This window comes from Hyperolius riggenbachi, chromosome 10, assembly GCF_040937935.1.
Source record: "Hyperolius riggenbachi isolate aHypRig1 chromosome 10, aHypRig1.pri, whole genome shotgun sequence".
In the NCBI taxonomy this organism is placed as follows: domain Eukaryota; kingdom Metazoa; phylum Chordata; class Amphibia; order Anura; family Hyperoliidae; genus Hyperolius; species Hyperolius riggenbachi.
In genome coordinates, this window is record NC_090655.1 from 69,999,813 (window position 1) to 70,022,737 (window position 22,925).

Below are 22,925 nucleotides of genomic sequence, written 5' to 3' on the forward strand. Positions count from 1 at the left end.
GCGGAATAATAACAGTGTGACCCTACTAGCATATGCAGATGGTCACTAAGCTTTTAATGGAAGGCAAGTGGCCTAGGGGAAAACTACTTCCCTGCCCTCTAGGCCAGTCCTCCCCTGCTATCTACCTATTGATCTATCCTTCCAGCTCTCTCTTTCTCACATTTTCTTTCTTTCTCACTCTGTATAGTCTGTCGAGAAAGCATTCAGACCAGTGTCATTTTATTTATTTATTTTTTACCACGAGTGTTACGGGACATTTGGAATCTGCAGCTAGAACAGTTGTTTGATTAAACGCGTTCTCGGTTTAACTGAACTTAATGACTGATCTTAGCATGAGAAAGCAACTCGTTTATAGACTGAAAACCTATTATTACAGCCACACCTCACTGAAGAGTATTGCACATATTTTATGTGTATATAATAAAGTTCCTCTAGACTACAGCAAGTTTTATATTATATAAACATGGGTAGTGCCAGTTTGAGATAGGAGTACAAGGTGTACTTTGTGGGGGTTAGATTAGGACAAAACAAGGTTTCTTCCATTTTTTGTGAAAGAATATGGACAATATGTTTTACTATTAGTGTTACAGAGGCGCCACTTCCTTTCACGATGACTGAGCAGAAATGAAAACATTCTCAGTACTGGCTTTTTCCAGTTGATGGGTTACAGATTTTTTCTTAAACTGTACTGAACTGTACTGTAATAAGCTGTTTTTATTACTGTATTAAACTGAACTGTAATGGAGGATTGAACTTCATCCCGAACAGTAGCTGATACCCCCTTTCCCATGAGAAAACTTTACCTTTTCTCGAATAGATCATCAGGGGGGTCTGTGTGGCTGATATTGTGCTGAAACTCCTCCCACAGTGTGATGTCTGTCTGTGAGCTTTGTTGCATAGTGGGAAATAACAACTGTTTCCAACTGCCAAGCAACCAGTATCTCCATCTGTGTATATGTATATCTATTAAAAAAACAACCTTAGCCTATCACAATGTTAGTGGGTGTGGTTATAGATAATGGCAGTTGGTGCTGTCTGTTTTTTTCATGTTTGCCAGTAGTAAAGATGATCATACGCAGGTTGATTGTGGATCAAACAACATGAACAAATTACATGGCGAATATCAATAATTTCTTGATCTCTCTTCTATTTTCTCACGTCTCACTTTTGCAATGTATTGGTTAGGTTTATTTTTTTCCCCTTTTCACTAAAGTTCCTGTTTAAATAGTACTTTTCTCACGAAAATACTACTGAATTATCAGTTCATGTGATGCTCAAAAGCAGTATCACCATTTCATTAATACTGTGTTATTAAGACTTTAAAGACAATTTTAAATCTGAACTTTTCTTTTGTTTAATATACAACCAATGCAAAGATAACAGTTGTCACCTCATTTTTACAGGTTCCCTAAAGGTACACAAATGCGTTCACTGATGCCTAGCAGGGAATTGCTCCCTTGGCTCCCTCATATATTTTGTAATAAGCCAAGCTATCAATTACTATACTGAAGTCCATTATATCCGTGACATCATAGCAGTACAATATTTTGTTAGCAATGATGTGCCAAGGCTTCTGTCCACACCCTTGTCATGGTCACCTCTCATCCAAGTTCTCTTTTGAAATTGAGCACAGACAGGCAAAAGTCAAATGTAATTAGAATTGTCACTGTGCATCATGCTCTAGCTGCTGGGCATGTAATATATACTCCTTTTGTAGGGATTGTGCAATAGGAAATAAAAGATCTCATTGGGCTCGATTCAGTAAACCGTGCTAAGTGTTAGCACGCCTGTGAAAAGCCCTATATCACACCTAAAGTTAGTTAAGGCATGATAAATTCACATCTAAAGACTTTGGGCGTGATAACTAGGGTGCTAACTGGGTTAGCACCGTTTTCTAAATTCACATCGCGCACAAAGTCCCGCATGCAAAACTTTGCGCACGCACTGCGAAAACAACGCACCCGATGCGCCTATAAGGTCGCATTGGGTGCGACCTTAACGTCGCACCATGTGACGTTAAAGTCGCACCCAATGCGACCTTATAGGCGCATCAGGTGCACCGTTTTCGTCGCACCGCGATGCGATGTTTCGCGCACACCGCGCTGTGCGCACACAAAGTTTTCAGTGTGGGACTTTGCGCGCGATGTGAATTTAGTAAACGGTGCTAACCCAGTTAGCACCCTAGTTATCACGCCCAAAGTCTTTAGGCGTGCTAACTGGGTTAGCACCGTTTACTGAATCAAGCCCATTGTCTTTATACATGGGAATTTGTTCTTCATACACTATTGTGCAATATTTAACAATTGATAATGAATCCCAAACCTAACATGTAAATGTTTCTAAAGGAAACCCGAAGTAAGAGAAAAAGGAGGTGCCATTGCTCCCATTCTGTTAATAATACTTCCTGCCTGGTTGCTGGGCTAATCCTCAGCCTCACACATTCTGTATTAACAACAACAACAACGCAACCTGTGTAAAGCGATTTTCTCCCGTAGGACCCACAGCGCATAAGCTTGCCGCAGATCAGTGCAAAGTGAGGTGTACAGGGGGGAAATGTTATGTAATCATAAATGCCAGACTAAACTGGTGGCTTTTCAGATTTTGATTTAAATGTCTCCAGGGTTGGAGCTGTCTTGATTAAGCTTGGCAAGGCATTCCATAGGGTACGAGTAGCATGACAGAACACTATGGCGCCAAAGGATTTTAAGTGAACTCTGGGGTAGTGAAGTTATTGGATCCTTTTGATCTGTGGTTGTGGGAGGTGGGAAGGATTTGCAACAAATCCTTCTATCTAGGGCCTAGGTCGTGTAGGGATTTGAATGTTAGAAAGCCAATTTTGAAAATATCACGACTTCGAATAAGCATTGGAGAAGATAGGTAACACAAAGCTGAGGGGGGAGTGGGGAGAATCGTGAGCTTAGCCAGCACTTCGCTGAGTTGATCCACTGAGGGAGGTCAGGGCCGCTGTACACATGCTAGATTCATCAACCCAACAGAAATCTTCCATCTAGAGTTCTGCAAGTATCTTCTCCAAGTTCATCGCAGCACTTCGAAATTGAATTTCTGCATCGAAATTCGGAAATCGGTAATGCAAGTGCGGTAGGTGGATTTTCACAGAAATTTTCGTGGAAATCGCGAAAGTTTCCGCTGAATTTAACATAAATTTTCTCAAAAACTACAAGGTCTTTTTGAAAGATTTTTTTTCCTCTTGTTCCTACTTTTCTACTTAACTACTTGCCGACCGCCCACAGCCCATGGGCGGCGGCAAAGTGGATGCCTTAAGGACCGCAATACGCCTTAGGGCGTTGCGTCCTTTTCCTATGCCGGGGGAGCGATCGCGTCATTGATGACGCGCGCTTCCCCCGGCAACTGGCTCCGCCCACCCGCCGTAACATCCCGCCGGCCATACGGAAGCGCCGGCGGGATGTTAACCCCGCGATCGCCGCTACAAAGTGTATAATACACTTTGTAATGTATACAAAGTGTAGTATACAGGCTGCCTCCTGCCCTGGTGGTCCCAGTGTCCGAGGGACCACCAGGGCAGGCTGCAGCCACCCTAGTCTGAACCCAAACACACTGATCTGCCCCCCCCCGCCCACTGATCGCCCACAGCACCCCTCAGACCCCCCCCTGCCCACCCCCCAGACCCCTGTTTGCACCCAATCACCCCCCTAATAACCCATCAATCACTCCCTGTCACTATCTGTCAACGCTATTTTTTTTATCCCCCCCCCCCCTGCCCCCTGCCCCCTCCTGATCACCCCACTACCCCTCAGATTCTCCCTAGGACCCCCCCAGACCCCCCCCCTGTGTACTGTATGCATCTATCCCCCCTGATAACCTGTCAATCACCTGTCAATCACCCATCAATCACCCATCAATCACCCCCTGTCACTGCCACCCAACAATCGGCCCCTAACCTGCCCCTTGCGGGCAATCTGATCACCCACCCACACCAATAGATCGCCCGCAGATCCGATATCAGATCACCTCCCAAATCCATTGTTTACATCTATTCTCTCCTCTAAACACCCACTAATTACCCATCAATCACCCATCAATCACCCCCTATCACCACCTGTCACTTTTACCTATCAGATCAGACCCTAATCTGCCCCTTGCGGGCACCCAATCACCCGCCAACACGCTCAGATTGCCCTCTGACCCCCCCTTATCAATTCGCCAGTGCATTCATTACATCTGTTCTTCCCTGTAATAACCCACTGATCACCTGTCAATCACCTATCACCCATCAATCACCCCCTGTCACCCCCTGTCACTGCCACCCATCAATCAGCCCCTGCCCCTTGCGGGCAATCTGATCACTCACCCACACCAATAGATCGCCCGCAGATCCGACATCAGATCACCTCCCAAATCCATTGTTTACATCTATTCTCTCCTCTAAACACCCACTAATCACCCATCAATCACCCCCTATCACCACCTGTCACTGTTACCTATCAGATCAGACCCTAATCTGCCCCTTGCGGGCACCCAATCACCCGCCCACACGCTCAGATTGCCCTCAGACCCCCCCCTTATCAATTCGCCAGTGCATTAATTACATCTGTTCTTCCCTGTAATAACCCACTGATCACCTGTCAATCACCTGCCAATCACCTATCACCCATCAATCACCCCCTGTCACTCCCTGTCACTGCCACCTATCAATCAGCCCCTAACCTGCCCCTTGCGGGCAATCTGATCACCCACCCACACCAATAGATCGCCCGCAGATCCGACATCAGATCACCTCCCAAATCCATTGTTTACATCTATTCTCTCCTCTAAACACCCACTAATTACCCATCAATCACCCCCTATCACCACCTGTCACTGTTACCTATCAGATCAGACCCTAATCTGCCCCTTGCGGGCACCGAATCACCCGCCCACACGCTCAGATTGCCCTCAGACCCCCCCCCCCCCTTATCAATTCGCCAGTGCATTAATTACATCTGTTCTTCCCTGTAATAACCCACTGATCACCTGTCAATCACCTGCCAATCACCTATCACCCATCAATCACCCCCTGTCACCCCCTGTCACTGCCACCCATCAATCAGCCCCTAACCTGCCCCTTGCGGGCAATCTGATCACCCACCCACACCAATAGATCGCCCGCAGATCCGACATCAGATCACCTCCCAAATCCATTGTTTACATCTATTCTCTCCTCTAAACACCCACTAATTACCCATCAATCACCCCCTATCACCACCTGTCACTTTTACCTATCAGATCAGACCCTAATCTGCCCCTTGCGGGCACCCAATCACCCGCCAACACGCTCAGATTGCCCTCTGACCCCCCCTTATCAATTCACCAGTGCATTAATTACATCTGTTCTCCCCTGTAATAACCCACTGATCACCTGTCAATCACCTGCCAATCACCTATCACCCATCAATCACCCCCTGTCACTGCCACCCATCAATCAGCCCCTGTCATTGCCACCCATCAATCACCCCCTGTCACTGCCACCCATCAATCAGTCCCTAACCTGCCCCTTGCGGGCAATCTGATCACCCACACACACCATCCGATCGCCTGCAGACCCGCAGTCAGATCACCTCCCAAGTGCATTGCATCTGTTCTCTCCTCTAAACACCCACTAATTACCCATCAATCACCCCCTGTCACTGCTACCCATCAGATTAGACCCCCATCTGCCCCTAGGGCACCCAATCACCCGCCCACACCCTCAGACCCCAGCCCTGATCACCTCGCCATTGCATTACTTGCATCTATTCCCCCCACTAATCACACCTTGAGACACCCATCAATCACCTCCTGTCACTACCTGTCACCCCCTAGCACACCTACCCATCAGATCAGGCCCTAATTTGCCCCGTGTGGGCTCCTGATCACTCGGCCAAACCCTCAGATCCCCCTCAGACCCCCTTCCGATCACCTCCCCAGTGCATTCAGTGCATCTATTTTCCCCTCTAATCACCCCCTGAGACACCCATCATTCATCTCCTGTCACCCCCCTAGCACTCCTATCCATCAGATCAGGCCCAATACAACCTGTCATCTAAAAGACCACCCTGCTTATGACCGGTTCCACAAAATTCGCCCCCTCATAGACCACCTGTCATCAAAATTTGCAGATGCTTATACCCCTGAACAGTCATTTTGAGACATTTGGTTTCCAGACTACTCACGGTTTTGGGCCTGTAAAATGCCAGGGTGGTATAGGAACCCCACAAGTGACCCCATTTTAGAAAAAAGACACCCCAAGGTATTCTGTTAGGTGTATGACGAGTTCATAGAATATTTTATCTTTTGTCAAAAGTTAGCGGAAATTGATTTTTATTGGGTTTTTTTCACAAAGTGTCATTTTTCACTAACTTGTGACTAAAAGTAAAATCTTCTATGACCTCGCCATACACCTAATGGAATACCTTGGGGTGTCTTCTTTCTAAAATGGGGTCACTTGTGGGGTTCCTATACTGCCCTGGCATTTTAGGGGCCCTAAACCGTGAGGAGTAGTCTAGAAAACAAATGCCTCAAAATGACCTGTGAATAGGACGTTGGGCCCCTTAGCGCACCTAGGCTGCAAAAAAAGTGTCACACGTGGTATCGCCGTACTCAGGAGAAGTAGTATAATGTGTTTTGGGGTGTATTTTTACACATACCCATGCTGGGTGGGAGAAATCTCTCTGTAAATGGACAATTGTGTGTAAAAAAAAATCAAACAATTGTCATGTACAGAGATATTTCTACCACCCAGCATGGGTATGTGTAAAAATACACCCCAAAACACATTATACTACTTCTCCTGAGTACGGCGGTACCACATGTGTGGCACTTTTTTACACCCTAAGTGCGCTAAGGGGCCCAAAGTCCAATGAGTACCTTTAGGATTTCACAGGTCATTTTGCGACATTTGGTTTCAAGACTACTCCTCACGGTTCAGGGCCCCTAAAATGCCAGGGCAGTATAGGAACCCCACAAATGACCCCATTCTAGAAAGGAGACAACCAAAGGTATGCCATTAGGTGTATGGCGAGGTCATAGAAGATTTTATTTTTTGTCACAAGTTAGCGGAACATGACACTTTGTGAAGAAAAACAATTCAAATCAATTTCCGCTAACTTGTGGCAAAAAATAAAATCTTCTATGAACTCACCATACTCCTAACGGAATACCTTTGGGTGTCTTCTTTGTAAAATGGGGTCATTAGTGGGGTTCCTATACTGCCCTGGCATTTTAGGGGCCCTAAACCGTGAGGAGTAGTCTTGAAACAAAAATGACCTGTGAAATCCTAAAGGTACTCATTGGACTTTGGGCCCTTTAGCGCAGTTAGGGTGCAAAAAAGTGCCACACATGTGGTAATACCGTACTCGGGAGAAGTAGTATAATGTGTTTTGGGGTGTATTTTTACACATACCCATGCTGGGTGGGAGAAATACTTCTGTAAATGACAATCTTTTGATTTTTTTTACACACAATTGTCCATTTACAGAGTTATTTCTCCCACCCAGCATGGGTATGTGTAAAAATACACCCCAAAACACATTGTACTACTTCTCCAGAGTACGGCGATACCACATGTGTGGCACTTTTTTGCACCCTAACTGCGCTAAAGGGCCCAAAGTCCAATGAGTACCTTTAGGATTTCACAGGTCATTTTGCGGAATTTGATTTCCAGACTACTCCTCATGGTTTAGGGCCCCTAAAATGCCAGGGCAGTATAGGAACCCCACAAATGACCCCATTTTAGAAAGAAGACACCCAAAGGTATTCCCTTAGGAGTATGGTGGGTTCATAGAAGTTTTTATTTTTTTGTCACAAGTTAGCGGAAATTGATTTTAATTGTTTTTTTCACAAAGTGTCATGTTCCGCTAACTTGTGACAAAAAATAAAATCTTCTATGAACTCACCATACTCCTAACGGAATACCTTGGGGTGTCTTCTTTCTAAAATGGGGTCATTTGTGGGGTTCCTATACTGCCCTGGCATTTTAGGGGCCCTAAACCATGAGGAGTAGTCTTGAAACCAAATGTTGCAAAATGACCTGTGAAATCCTAAAGGTACTCATTGGACTTTGGGCCCTTTAGCGCAGTTAGGGTGCAAAAAAGTGCCACACATGTGGTATCGCCGTACTCAGGAGAAGTAGTATAATGTGTTTTGTGGTGTATTTTTACACATACCCATGCTGGGTGGGAGAAATAACTCTGTAAATGGACAATTGTGTGTAAAAAAAATGAAAACATTGTCATTCACAGAGATATTTCTCCCACCCAGCATGGGTATGTGTAAAAATACACCCCAAAACACATTATAGTACTTCTACTGAGTATGGCAATACCACATGTGTGGCACTTTTTTGCAGCCTAACTGCGCTAAGGGGTCCAAAGTCCAATGAGCACCTTTAGGCTTTACAGGGGTGCTTACAATTTAGCTCCCCCCAAAATGCCAGGACAGTGAACACACCCCACAAATGACCCCATTTTGGAAAGTAGACACTTCAAGGTATTCAGAGAGGGGCATGGTGAGTCCGTGGCAGATTTCATTTTTTTTTGTCGCAAGTTAGCAGAAATGGAAACCTTTTTTTTTTGTCACAAAGTGTCATTTTCCGCTTACTTGTGACAAAAAATAATATCTTCTATGAACTCACTATGCCTCTCAGTGAATACTTTGGGATGTCTTCTTTCCAAAATGGGGTCATTTGGGGGGTATTTATACTATCCTGGAATTCTAGCCCCTCATGAAACATGACAGGGGGTCAGAAAAGTCATAGATGCTTGAAAATGGGAAAATTCACTTTTTGCACCATAGTTTGTAAACGCTATAACTTTTACCCAAACCAATAAATATACACTGAATGGGTTTTTTTTTTAATCAAAAACATGTTTGTCCACATTTTTCGTGCTGCATGTATACAGAAATTTTACTTTATTTGAAAAATGTCAGCACAGAAAGTTAAAAAAATCATTTTTTTGCCAAAATTCATGTCTTTTTTGCTGAATATAATAAAAAGTAAAAATCGCAGGAGCAATCAAATAGCACCAAAAGAAAGCTTTATTAGTGACAAGAAAAGGAGCCAAAATTCATTTAGGTGGTAGGTTGTATGAGCGAGCAATAAACCGTGAAAGCTGCAGTGGTCTGAATGGAAAAAAAGTGCCTGGTCCTTAAGGGGTAGAAAGACTGTGGTCCTTAAGTGGTTAAAGAGGAACTCCAGTGAAAATAATATAATAAAAAAGTGCTTCATTTTTACAATTTTTATATATAAATGATTTAGTCAGTGTTTGCCTATTGTAAAATCTTTTAAATCCCTGATTTACATTCTGACATTTATTACATGGTGACATGTTTACTGTTGGCAGGTAATGTAGCTGCTGCATGCTTTTTTGTGGGTTGGAAACAGCTGTAAACAGCTATTTCCCACAATGCAACAAGGTTTACAGACAGGAAACTGCCAGGAGTACCACGGTCCTCAGAGTTTTTTGTGGGAGGGGTTTCACCACAATATCAGTCATACAGCACCCCCTGATGGTCTGTTTGTGAAAAGGAATAGATTTCTCATGTAAAAGGGGGTATCAGCTACTGATTGGGATAAAGTTCAATTCTTGAACGGAGTTTCTCTTTAACATTTGCAGAAAATTTGGTGTTTCTAGCACCTACGGGGGCTTTGCTATTAACCTCTAAAGTCGGCGTCATACCGCATAGCGGTTCCAATGCAGATTTTCGCTGTAATTTCTGCCAATTTTAACATCGATTTTCTCAAAAACTACAAGGTCCTTTTGAAATATTTTTTTCCTCTTGTTTCCACTTTTCTGCTTAACATACCCTGAAAATTTGGTGTTTGTAGAAAATGGGGGCTTTGCTATTAATCGCCAAAATAGGCCACTGTTGACCAAATTTAGAGGTTAATAGCAAAGCCCCCATTGGAACTAGAGACACCAAATTTTCAGGGAATGTTAAGCAGACAAGTGGGAACAAGATGAAAAACAAATTAAAAAGACTGTGTAGTTTTGGGGAAAATTAATGTTAAAGTCGGTGGAAATGACCATGAAAATCCTCATCGGAATGCGGAAATCGTTAGCGGAAAGCGGAATCGGTAGTGGTAATTGGCAATGTCGGAATGCGGATTTTCGGCAGAAACGGAAATTGGCATTTCCGACCATCCCTATTGGCTAATACCAACTTCTGCCTCCTGGGCATGGCTAATTAGCCCATAAGGAGATGTTTTGCTGCTATGGACAACAGATCTATTTTTTTAGATTGGCCTATTTTGGGTTACTTGCTGACAAGGAACGCCTTGGGATAAGCATTACGGAACAGGCACTAGCAACTTCTACAAAACTTTGCCCATGGGTATTTACTATGTTCCTTCTTGCTTCTTATGTCTAAATACTTCTTAAAGGACCACCATCTTAAAAAAAAATAATGAAAAAAAAAAAGCATAAAAACATAAATAAAAAGTAGATTTCTCCTAGAGTAAATGGTGCTATAAATTATTTATGTTGCTGTCCCTTACAGTAGGTAGCAGAAATCTGACAAGACTGACAGGTTTTGATCTAGCCCATTTCCTCATGGGGGATTCTCAGTGTATTCTTTATTTTCAATCGCTGGTGATTTGAAAAAGCTCTTGCTAACACAATGCTAGGGGGGATTTTTATAAAATCACATCGCTCAGGTGGAATCACACCCATAGCATTACATTAGGAAGAGTTTTCAAATCGCAAAGCGCTCAGAAAAACGTTCCTAGTGGGTTTCTGACCTTACTTGTATATGCTTACATTCATTTTATTTTTTTCTATAAGGGTCCTTTAAGTAGTCCTATTGACAACATGTCCACCTGTGGACAGCAAACTGTCAGTAGGGAGAGGAAGGAATTGAACTAAAGATCCAGGATAGTGTTGCAAATGAGATGTATGCTGCTTAGAGCAGAAAAGTGTGATGACATTTATTACACTTTTTTTTATCAGTTGCTTTTAAGTCTGTTGACTTTAGCAAAGGACCCTCGAGAATATTTGCATGCTCCCATGCCAAACAACGTTGCTATGCCAGCAGCATTACTATATTTACAACTGTGCACAATTCCCCGGAAGGACATGACATGCAAAACAGAGAGAAAGTGCCTGATTCTTAGCCAGCTTTATTGTTTTTGGCACTAGTTGCTTGAGATAGCTGAAACGGGTTATGCAAATATATAGCTGTTCACTTCTCATGCTATTTCAGTAATACGGTGGAAAATTTCTGAATCCATTACTAGGCTGTCAATCTGACCTGTTTGCCTGTTCCTGTGTAAATGGCTGATGGACGGGAGTAAACCAAAACAACTTGAGTGAAATGATCTAAAAGTCTCCAGTTATTAATTTACAGCCCCTCAAATTAAGAATGCCAAATGCTTAAAGGAAAAGTGAACCAGAGATGAAGCACCCTCATGTATTTTACCATATATATCAGTGGGAACATAAGAGAAAACACCTACCCTGCTTTCTGTTTCATTCTTCACTGCTCAGCCTGCTTGTTATCAGCCCTGATAAAACCCCCGACTGAGCATTCAGTCTGGCTTTGCTCAGGAATCATTATAGCTGAGTCTGTCTTCTCTGATGTCTTTTCAAGGGAGAGAGGGAGAGAGAGAGAGAGAGAGAGAGAGAGAGAGAGAGAGAGAGAATACGAATCAATTACAGGTATTTCAGCACAAATGTATATGATGCATTTCTAGTGAACTTTAAAGTGTAACAGTAATCAGTTGTGCCCTCTGCTCCAATAGATTAGCCACATTTAAGTGAACCTCCAGACTAAAAATCTACTCAGCAGCACTGAAAAGGCTTGGGGTATCTTTAACAGTTTCACAGCATCAGAACTTTGTTTTTCTTTCCCAAGCCTCATTTTTAGCTGCGCAGAAGAAAACTGATGCTGTGCAAAGCATGATGGGATTTCTGATGTTGTTGTTTTCGTTCTGCTGTTTTGGAACAAATTTGTTTTTTTACATTTTGAATGTGAGATTTGAAGCCTAGCATGCGCAACTGGGAGGGATGATCAGGACACAGGACAGTTGGAACTGTGTCTCATGCTCCCTGTCACCTCCTTTCAGCCAGAAAGATGGCTGCCCCCATGAAATCACAAACATTTGCTTATTCTTTTAAAAGGGTGGCTAAGGGTATATATTACCTATCTATTATAATTCACATAACTAATGTAACTTAATGACAATGGCCCATATGCAATTAACTTTTTCACCTGCGTTATCTCCTAGGAGATAATTTTCATATTCTCTTTAAATTAACTTTTTTAGCATTTTACGATTAAAAAAGGACCCAAAAGTTGGTAAAAAGTACTATCAAAATTATTTTGAGCATTTCCTTGCTTGCTAGTGGTTTAAAAAGAATTTTATGACAAGGTGTGAAAATATTACCAAGGAGAAAACTCAGGTGAAAAAATGAATTGCATATGGGCCAATATGTTTGTTTAGGCTGAAGTTCCTCTTTAAGTTATATGGACAAACTCTAAAATAATGGCCTGAAAGGGTTAATAATTACTTTCATTTTGTCCTGATTTCCTTACCAGTGTGCCTTCCTGAGTCACAGGAGCTCATCAGGTGGGAAAGATTGTGTTTTGCTTTTTTTTTTAATCTCTGATAGAAGAAGATAGAAGGATACTTTAAAGCAGAGAGCTTCTGTATGCAAATTGCACAAAGTGGCAGTTCACACTTAGCATGAACATTGTAATATCATCCTCACATCTTCCATTGCAGTGCCAGCATGAAGTGGAGGTATTTCATTCAACAAATGATTGGCATTCACTGTGCAGGAAAATGTGTGCAACAGGACTTTACTGGAATGCAAGAGAAAATAATAAAATAACTATTTGTGAACGGACAGTAGAAGATAATTTAATTATTTTGTATCCACTGTCTGGTCTGTCAAAATGAACAGGGCTTGATTATAACTGTGTAATTTTCCTGACTGCAAAGCTTTCAGATTGAACTGGATATTACATTAATATACAAAATGGCTGCTTCCACAATAGCTGCTGTGAGCAGAGAAGAATTGTAATTTTCACAAAAATGGAATTACAGTACTTTGGTTCAGCATTACGTAGGATAATTATATAAGCATTGAGGTGCTGGATGATACCTTTTTAATTATATGTCATGCTCCACTCTAGTTCCTTGTTAAGCAATGTCATCATAATTATAGAAACATTTTTAATTTGTTTGACATCACTTCTCCAGAAATAAACTGACATAGTACATTATTTTGTTCATGATTACTTAACAGAGCTGTGTGGGGTGTGAAGCTTTTCAATAATTCATACTTTAGGACGGGCTATCTGTTGACTGTCTCTTTATAAACTTAGCAACCAGGGTTGAGGAAGATGTAATACTATCTTGGCATGACTAAGAGAAATGCCGAGACAAGCATTGCGCTAGACAATATCCAAAAGTGACATTTTTACCTCCCAACAGGTTTCAGATTCTGCCAATAGTGGGTAAATAATGCGAGACAAGACAGAAATGAAAAAGAAAGACAAGTACATTATTGGTAAGTCACAATTCACTACATTGTCTGTTTAAGTGAATGTTTAATATTTGACTCCTTGTTTGGATCTGCAATTACATACATATTGCTTTGTGTTGTAGAATATTTATTAGCTTTGGTTGGCATTGATAAACATAATGTCTTCCTTGTGTGATATCTATACTAAATATCAATCAAACAATCAATCAAATTAATATATTATTTAGGGGCGTAACAATAAACCCTGCAAGGGATGCAGCTGCAAGGGGGGCAGAAGCCTCAGGGGGCCCCGTGGGGGGAGAAGTTTCTTTTCCCTGTCCTGAGAGACTGACAAATAAGGGCACAGAGAGAAAAACTTTCTGTCCTCTGCACAATTGTTCTAATGACTGCATTTGCTCAGCCACTGATGTGGAATCATACAAAGTTTTGCAGACGAAGATTTGTAGACAGTCCCTATTCACTGTTCAGTAGGGTCTTGTGTACAGCGCCCTGTCCCAGCCTCTCTACCCCTCCCCAAGTGCTCTGTACTGTAGTTATGCTGGAGAAGTCTGCAGAGCCAGTTCTGCTCCATCAGAGGACAGAGTGAGTGTAATAAGCTGAGGCTGGGAGCACACTCATCCGTTGGTTTTCTGTATTCTGGTTCTCTGCACACCATGTGTGTCTGTATGTGTGAAAACATGCATGCTTATCACAGAAGCTAATGTAATCGATAGAGAAAATGTGTGCAGTGCTTCACTGCTGTCTGCTTTTATCAGCATGGGAAAAACACATTCAAGTGTGCACTAGCCAATTAAATAACATTGGTTCTCAGTTGTGCAGAAAGTGAGGGGCATCACAGCATCAAGATATTTAAATGTTTTAGGACCTTGCTGTACCATTGATTTAGAAATATTCTGAATAATTTTGACAGTTATTTTTCACCTACTTTTTGGTCCTTTTTTAATTGCAGAGTGCTGAAAGTTATTTTAAACAGAAATTGAAAAATGATCTCCTAGGAGAAAACTTAATGTGAAAAAGTGAATTGAATAAGGGCCTATTTGGCTTTAAACTCCATATAATACAGTTCTACAGTAGTTCAATACTATCTCTATTTTCCCATACTGTCCTCTCTGGTCCTTGCCTTCCTGGAACAACCAGGCAGAGGTCCTGGAACAGAGTGGACAGACCTGGGGTTTGAAAGATGACAGCAGTTTAAAAGTGGAAGGGAGATTTGCTCACTGAGTGAACCTCACCTGACACGGGAGAAAAGGCAGGCGTGGCTGTAGTTGGGCTGAAGGAACATTAGTCAGAAAGGAGGATACCAACTTTATCGCCTTGATTGTTTTCTAGTCTAGGATTATGGAGGAAGTTTAAGCCTCTATGTGACAATGCAGCAGGTGAGGCAACGTCAGAGGGAAATAGCAATATGAGGGAGTTAGAGATAAAGAACATGTAGCACTTTGATGGGTACACATTCTAAAGTGCTCCAGTTATAGAAGGAGAAAGGCTAAACAATCATAATAAAAATTATAGAAATGGAAATTAAAATAATAAAAATATAATAATAAATTCTTTTTTTGTAAAGTAACCCTGAACACAACAAAAAAAAATGCCATACTGAACTTAGTTGGGGCTTTCTCCAACCCCCCGTAGTCTGTGAAGTCCCTCTGCGTCCTCGGGGCTCCCTCTGGTGGCTCTGTTAGCTGCGCAAATTTGCCAGGAGTCATGCGCAACTGCCCATGCGCGGCCCATCTCGCCCGGGCGCCTATCGCCATAAGTGTTCTGCGCATGCGTGGGTCTCAAAAGAATGGACCCCGCGTGCACAGAGCACTCACGGCGAAGCACAGTCAGGCGACTCCCGGCCAAGTTGTTGTGTAGCTAACTGAGCCACCAGCGGCAGAACAGGAGGGACCCCAGAAGATGCTGAGGGACCTCACGGACTACGGTAGGCTGGAGGAAGCCCCAGGTAAGTTCAGTATGGCATTTTTTCGTTGTTACACAGTTAGTTTGGTTGAAAAAGACACCCGTCCATCAAGTCTAACCAGTTGTGTTCAGGTTCACTTTAACTTTAGAATCTGTTATCATTTTACTCACAAAAATATATTTTTTAACCAATCTATCTTTAACACCGCAACATTTTGAAACTGCTATTTTACAACACATTTTGTTTATACGGTGCTTTTGAATGTATTCATTATTTTTCTGCAGCTGGTATTACCCCTGTGTGTTATTATGTGGTGACCCAAACTGGAATGGAGCTGTAACTGGTTCTTCATAGTCTGTGAACAGATTGATTGATGTCATCTCCTTTTATAGCCTAGTGACTGGTATTCTTGTGACATTTCCTTTCCTCAGATGGCTTTCCCGACCACGCTTATGACAACCCCAACTTTCAGCAGGACGAGAAGCCAGACAGTGACGGGATAATAAAACAAAAGGCGGACAAGTAAGACATTTCTTCCTTCGGCAGTTTTGTTTCCGTCTCTGGTGGTAATTTAAGTGAGGTCAAGCTCTGCTGACAACGTTTCACAAAAGAGAATTTATAGACAGTGTTTCGGTAAATTGACATCGCGCTCCGCTTACCTTTAACACTCGCTCAATAAAAAATCCAGAGTGTATTTATTCCAAAGACACAAAATAGGCATAGTGACAGAGGAGGTGCCGTAACACAAAACAACTAAACTTGGTCTATAATGAAGATAATAAAGGGATGCGTGGCATTTAATTTTGTGTCTGCAATATATCCATACATTTTTTACTGTGCGCTAAAGCAAACAAGAAGCAAAAATAAATGTATGAGATAATTAATTGTATGTGTAGTACAGCTAAGAAATAGAGCGTTAGTAACAAAGAAAAAAAGTCTCATATTGTTTTCGAGTACAGGAAGAGTTAAAAAAACTTCACTTGTTATCTATGCAGAAGAGCTTCTCTTAAAGGACAACTGAAGTGAGAGGGATATGGAGGCTGCCATATTTATTTCCTTTTAAGCAATACCAGTTGCATGGCTATCTCGCTGATCCTCTGCCTCAAATTCTTTTAGCAAACCACCATGAACAAGCATTCAGCAGATCAGGTGTTTGGGCTGGTGCACACCAGAGTGGAGCGTTTTTTAAAACACTTGCAGGGGGGAAACGGCTTGGCTAATGAAAGTGAATGGGATGGTGCACACCAGAGCGGTTCGTTTTTTCTACAAACGCAAACTCGGGGGCTGCAGCATTTTTTAGATTTCTGAGGCGCTTGTGCCTCAATGTTACAGTATAGGAAAGTGGAAAACAGCTCTGAAAAACGCTAGATCAGAGCAGTTTTCCAGGAGTTTTTGTTGCAGAAGCTGTTCAGTAACAGCTTTACTCTATACATGGCTAGAATCGCTCTGAAAATCTGCTTCAAAAACCTCTTGCGTTTTGCGGATCTACTAGAGGTTTTTGGTGTGCACTGGGCCTTTCTGACATTACAGTATTGTCAGATCTGGCAAGATTAGCTGCATGCTTGTTTCTGGTGTTATTCAGACACTACTGCAGCCACATAGATCAGAAGGGCTGCCAGGCAACTGGTATTGTTTAAAAGTAAATAAAATATGACAGCCTCCATATTCTTCTCACTTCAATTGTCCTTTAATTATTCAACCCACAGGGAGAGATGTTTTACTGCGGGAAAGTCCAAAAGGTCGACATTTCTGCTTTGTTTTATAGCTCAAAAGACAGTGTGGCTTTGAAACTGCAACTGTGACAGTATGATGAAACAAAAGCTATATAACTGAAAATAAAAGTGAGACTCTTTTCTTTGCTGCTAATGTTCTATTTATTATCCATACTACACATACAATTCATTATATCATACTTTTTTTTGCACTTCAGGTTTGCTTTAAGGGTTGTACAAGTACTGATGCTTGCAGGGTTTAGGACTCAAGCTCTCAGGCAAAAGTTCAGGGCTGAGTGCTGTACAGATGCATCACTAGCTCAGAGGCTAACAACTCATCTGTTACTATGCAGAGGGGAGGAGGGACAACATGTGGTGCACAATGGAACATCTTCCATCCCGGGCAGGGTGAGGAGGGCAACAATTAGCTTGGTATTGTTGGGCGGCTTTGTCACTAAAGATCAAGCATGCTCAGGGGTGTAACTAAACTGTTAAAGAGACACTGAAGCGAAAAAAAAATTATGATATAATGAATTGGTTGTGTAGTACGGATAATTACTAGAACATTAGAAGCAAAGAAAATATTCTCATATTTTTATTTTCAGCTAGTGTTTTTTTTTATAATATTGCATCATTCTCTAATATTTGCAGTTTACACACTACTCAGCATTAGAGATGGCCCGAACGGTTTCGCCGGTGAACCTCCGTGGTTTGCGATCGCGGCGAACCGGGAACTTTTCGGGAAGTTCGGTTCACCCCCATAGTGCATCATGAAGGTCAACTTTGACCCTCTACATCACAGTCAGCAGGCACATTGTAGCCGAATAGTAGCCAGCACGTTAGGCCTGCAATTTAGCATTCAATGTGATTTCAGCCCTTAAAACGCTGCTTTGCGTCAAATCCAGATTTTTCCCCGGGGACTTTTGGCGTCTATCCCACTCCGCCATGTCCCCCTCCAGGTGTTAGACCCCTTAAAACATCTTTTCCATCACTTTTGTTGCCAGCATAAATTTTTCTAGTTTTCCAAGTTCGCCTCCCCATTGAAGTCTATTGCTGTTCACGGAAGTTTGCGCGAACCAAACTTTTTGCGGAAATTCGCGAACTGAAAATCAGAGGTTTGGGCCATCTCTACTCAGCATTCTAAATGATTTTTCAGAGCAAGCAAGTGAACTTTTGACCTGTCCTCTGGGCAAGAAAAAATAATACAATGCCTGACAGTTGAGATAACAAGCTTCAGAAGACAGAACTCTCTGCGACTTTAGTGGAGCTCAATGGCTTTTTTACATAGATAACTGGAGTTTCTTAACTCTTCCTGTACTGGAAACAATATTAGACTCATATATCTGCTGCTAATGTTTTATTGCTTAGCTGTACTACACAACACATACCAATCATTAGATCATATTTTTTTTTTCGCTTCAGTGTCTCTTTAACTATAGCGAATGCTAGCAAAAATGCTGATGTTTTGCTACAGCGATTTGGGGCCTAGGCTTACACAGTTATGCCCTGTAAATCTTCCTCCTTACATTCTATTGGCTACTATTTTTGTTACTCACCGGCCTGCTGTGGGCTCCAATAACATCTTTATACAGCACTAACATATTTGATTTATTCATTCTGTCTTATTTATGTTACTCATGGCACACAAGGCATAGGCATTTTATAGCAATGGGGGAAACTGATGTAGTAAAAAAAGTTCCAGTTAAATAAAATCACTTTTGTTTGGATAAAATATCACCATGTGAATATTTAGTGTGTGTGTGGTATTGAACCGTGATTCATTTCTGTTTTCCCACCAGAAGCAAAAAAGGAAAGAAAAATGATGCCCCTAAAACAGCGATGGTGGGGTTTTTTGAACTGGTGCGTATGTAAACTACGATGACAAAGTCGGCCCCTGTTTGTATACCATTTTAGGCAAAATTGACTTTTCGGTACTAGCAGTGGCGTAGCTAAGGAGCGGTGGGCCCCGATGCAAGTTTTATAAGGGCGCCCCCAAGCATTCTATAAACAACAATTAATACGGCGTACCAAAACCTGCCAATGGCAACCACAGTGTCATGGGGATGGGGAACAGCTAGTTAATGATTACTACTATTCAAAGTATCTATAGAAGTGATGATTATGAGCACAGGACCAATAGAGAGCTAATACTGCAGTTGAGGGAGGGGCCATGGGCCCAGACACGGTCGCACCCTCTGCAACCCCTATTGCTACGCCCCTGGTTACTTGCTAATGCTGGGAATACACAATGAGATTTTCCAGCACATTTACTGTCCGATCGTTTTTAATTAACTTCTATGAGAAATCAATCAGAAAAACAATTGAAAATCAAATCGGACCTGTCGGAAATTATCTATTGAACCATCTATCTGCCCAAAAAATCTCATGGTGTATTCCCAGCATTAAATCCTTATTTTATCTATCTCCATCTTAATTGGATCAGGGGTGTAAGGGTAAAGATAAACTGACACACAGAGTCAGGGATGTTATTGTGAAGATTAGGGCAGCATGGTGGCGTAGTAGATAGCACCTTGGCCTTGCAGCGCTCGGTCTCTGATCACAATCCCAGCCAGGGCACTATCTGCACAGAGGCAGATAGTGCCATACAGCAGCATGTGAAATAGTGAATTTATGGAGAAAGCTTATTCTGTATATATTATACATATTTATATTGGCAGCACGGTGGTGTAGTGGTTAGCACTCTCGCCTTGCATTGCTGGGTCCCTGGTTCAAATACCACCCAGGGCACTATCTGCACGGAGTTTGTATCTTCTACCTGTGTCTGTGTGGGTTTCCTCCAGGCACTCCAATGTCCTCCCGCATCCCAAAAGTATACAGATAAGTTAATTGGCTTCCCCTAAAAATTGGCCATAGACTATGACTATACATGGACATATGACTATGGTAGGGATTAGATTATAAGCCCCTCAGACAGGTAAGTGATAAGACAGTATACTCTGTACAGCGCTATATAAATAATACTAAAGATTTATGTTAAATCTAAGATTATATGACATTACAGGAAATCAAGATGACAAAACTGTGATAAATAAAACATGAAAGAGTCATGTTACTAATTGCAAATCTAATACTCCTTGATCAGAAATATGACTGAGTTTTCTCTCTTGCAGCTCGGCTTTGCTGACATTTGGGACATACTGCTGATGATCATCGGTCTAGGATGCGCACTCGCCTGCGGCACCGGACTTCCCATCATGATCATAGTCTTTGGGCAGATGACAGATGCCTTTGTTCAGACGGGGTTTAGTGTCAACTGTACGTGCCATTCATTTGATTATTTTTTAGCTTTCTGGATATAAATTTTAGGTGTAGTAAATTAATCAACATGAAGCAAGTGCTTAAAGTGGACCTAAGGCTAACAATCGGGCTAAAAAACACATACTTACTTACAGCACTATATAAATACTAAATAATAATAATAATACTTACCTAGGAAGATGAAGCCTCTGGATCCTGTAGAGGCTTTCCGTGACCCCCTCGCTGTTGCCCCTGTTCGATGGGGCCCTGTAGAAAATCCAACAAAGCAGGTGGTTTTGGCACATAATGATCAACAATGAGTGCCAAAACTAGGCACCAATTACTGGATTTACATCACAGGAGCCTATAGGCATAGATGTTCTGCAAGCTTACACTTTGCCCTCCATGAAACTACAAATCCCCGCCAAACTGCACCATATGTGCTAGCTGTCCCCACAGTGACTTTTCCCTTACTTCCCCTGCCCGGAGTAGGTAGCCACAGGCATCCCTTAATACTGAGTGTACCTTTGGATACCCAATACTAAGTAGCATTATTCCCCCAAGGTATTAGATAACTAGAGGTACCCCTGACTGAAGGGAGATCTCGTTAGTGGAATGTAGAGAGCTGGGTAAGTAACCTCTCATTTATGCTTTACGTGGGACTCTGCAAAGGGAAGGAGGGAAGCACTCGGTGAGGGGAGTGAGCCGCCTTTCCATCATCAGGCACCTGTAGGCACGAGCCTACAGTGCCTTATGGTAAATCCGGCCCTGTAGGCACCTCATAACAGTAATGTTATACTGAGTGGGTCACGTATGGGTTCAGGCTGGCGGACCCCAATTTACATCTACCTCTGAGTTGCGACGATTTGGAAGGGAAATAGTATTTTATGCCGGTATTTGAGCAGCAGCAGGGTGAGCCGTCATTCGGCTCACCCTGTGCCCAGCTCACCGGCGGCATACTAATACATACGCAAGATCTGGGCCACGCTCCTCTTCAAGCATGAGCACAGCCATGCATGGGTGGCTCTGGCTTACTGCGCAGGCGCGGCTGTACTCTTGCACGCCGCACCAGTCCATGAAAGGGAGCGTGGCCTGGACCTTCACTCTCACATGCTCTTGTTGGATTTCTTTGGGAGGCCTGTGAGAAGCAATGGAGGTCCGGAGGATTGTGTGGGAAGCTTCTACAGGATCCACAGGCTTCCATCTTCTTCAGTAAGTATGAGTTTTTCGACCGGATATTTGTCTCGGGTACACTTTCAGTGATCGTGTCAAATACCTGAGTACAGATGGCAGTGGGATATGTTTTTGATTCATTTGAAAGAGCAGCATCTCTGTATCTGAGCTCCAATCTGCCTGATCATCCAGCAGGATGTTCTAGATAAAGTTGAACTAAACTCAGAACTTCCACTCTGCTGTTTAAGCCACAGCATGATAACCTTGATGGGAAAAACAATCTTCATTACAATTAAGGGAACTCCTAAAAAAAAAAACTGCAATTTAACTTGTTTTCACTTTTGCAAAGGGCATTTAAAGGGTTACCCCTCAGTGTTTACTGTATGAGAGCTGCCTTGGCAGATCTCTCCTCCAGTCTATTCACAGCTGCTGATAAGACTAAAGCACGATACACACTTCTAATTATAATTGGCCAATCACTGACAAATTTTACCAACTCCGTGTAGTACGAGGGTTATCCAACTTATATACCCAAGGAGTCTTGCCGTGGCATCTACATTTAATCATTGGCTTTGGGGCACTTTGGGCCCGTGACATGAGAGGTAGGCAGTGGTCACAATGTCACTCGTGAATATAGCAAAACTGTAAAAAAAATGAAAGCTATATGGTTTGAAGAAATCACTCAAAATCTGTTAAAAATTGTGATCATGCACTATTCATATATATATTTTTTAATATCATTAACTCCTTTAGATACGGCATTAAACATTAGTCCTCCTACGGCAGGAGAATGTTTTCAGGGTCACGTTGGTACTATTGACATAGAAGCTGAAATGACAAGGTAAGAACATGTGAATTACTGTATTAGATTAAAATGTTTAATACATTGTGCTAGCTGTGTGATATCCTTCTCCCTTCTCAGGGTAATTAGCAAAATTAAATTAAGGTTTCTCAGGATTATCATGCCTATCTCTGTGTTTAAATAAGAGCTAAAGTCAAAGCCTACAGTCCTGGCAAAACAATTAGAGAATGGCACAAATATTAGTTTTCACAAATTTTGCTACTGTAGTGCTTTTAGATATTGTCAGTTGTTTCTGTGGTGTATTACAGTATAATTACAAGCATTTCGTAAGTTTCAAAGGCTTTTATTGACAATTACATCAAGTTTATGCAAAGAGCCAATATTTGCAGTGTTGGCCCTTCTTTTTCAAGACCTTTTGCAATTTGCCCTGGCATGCTGTCATTCAACTTCTGGGCCAAATCCTGACTGATTCAACCCTTTCTTTCATAATCAGTGCTTGGAGTTTGTCAGAATTTGTGTGTTTTTGTTTATCCACCCCACCTCTTAAGCATTGACCAATGACCACAAGTTCTCAATTGGATTAAGGTCTGGGA

General features: G+C 42.2%; 1 protein-coding gene across 3 annotated transcripts in view; it reads left to right on the top strand.

The window, feature by feature from the left end:
- The window catches only part of LOC137536099 (ATP-dependent translocase ABCB1-like), an 89,457-nt gene that overhangs the window by 19,054 nt on the left and 47,478 nt on the right, over nucleotides 1-22,925 (top strand). For 2 of the 3 annotated variants that reach the window (XM_068258135.1, XM_068258134.1), the window contains exons 2-6: nucleotides 13,433-13,508; nucleotides 15,819-15,909; nucleotides 18,899-18,959; nucleotides 20,231-20,375; nucleotides 22,284-22,371. In XM_068258135.1, the coding sequence (XP_068114236.1) occupies nucleotides 13,463-13,508; nucleotides 15,819-15,909; nucleotides 18,899-18,959; nucleotides 20,231-20,375; nucleotides 22,284-22,371 (431 nt within the window). In that variant the 5' untranslated portion in view covers nucleotides 13,433-13,462. Of the gene's footprint in view, nucleotides 1-11,630; nucleotides 11,652-13,432; nucleotides 13,509-15,818; nucleotides 15,910-18,898; nucleotides 18,960-20,230; nucleotides 20,376-22,283; nucleotides 22,372-22,925 lie in introns of those variants that run through there. The other variant, XM_068258136.1, reaches the window with a different exon arrangement.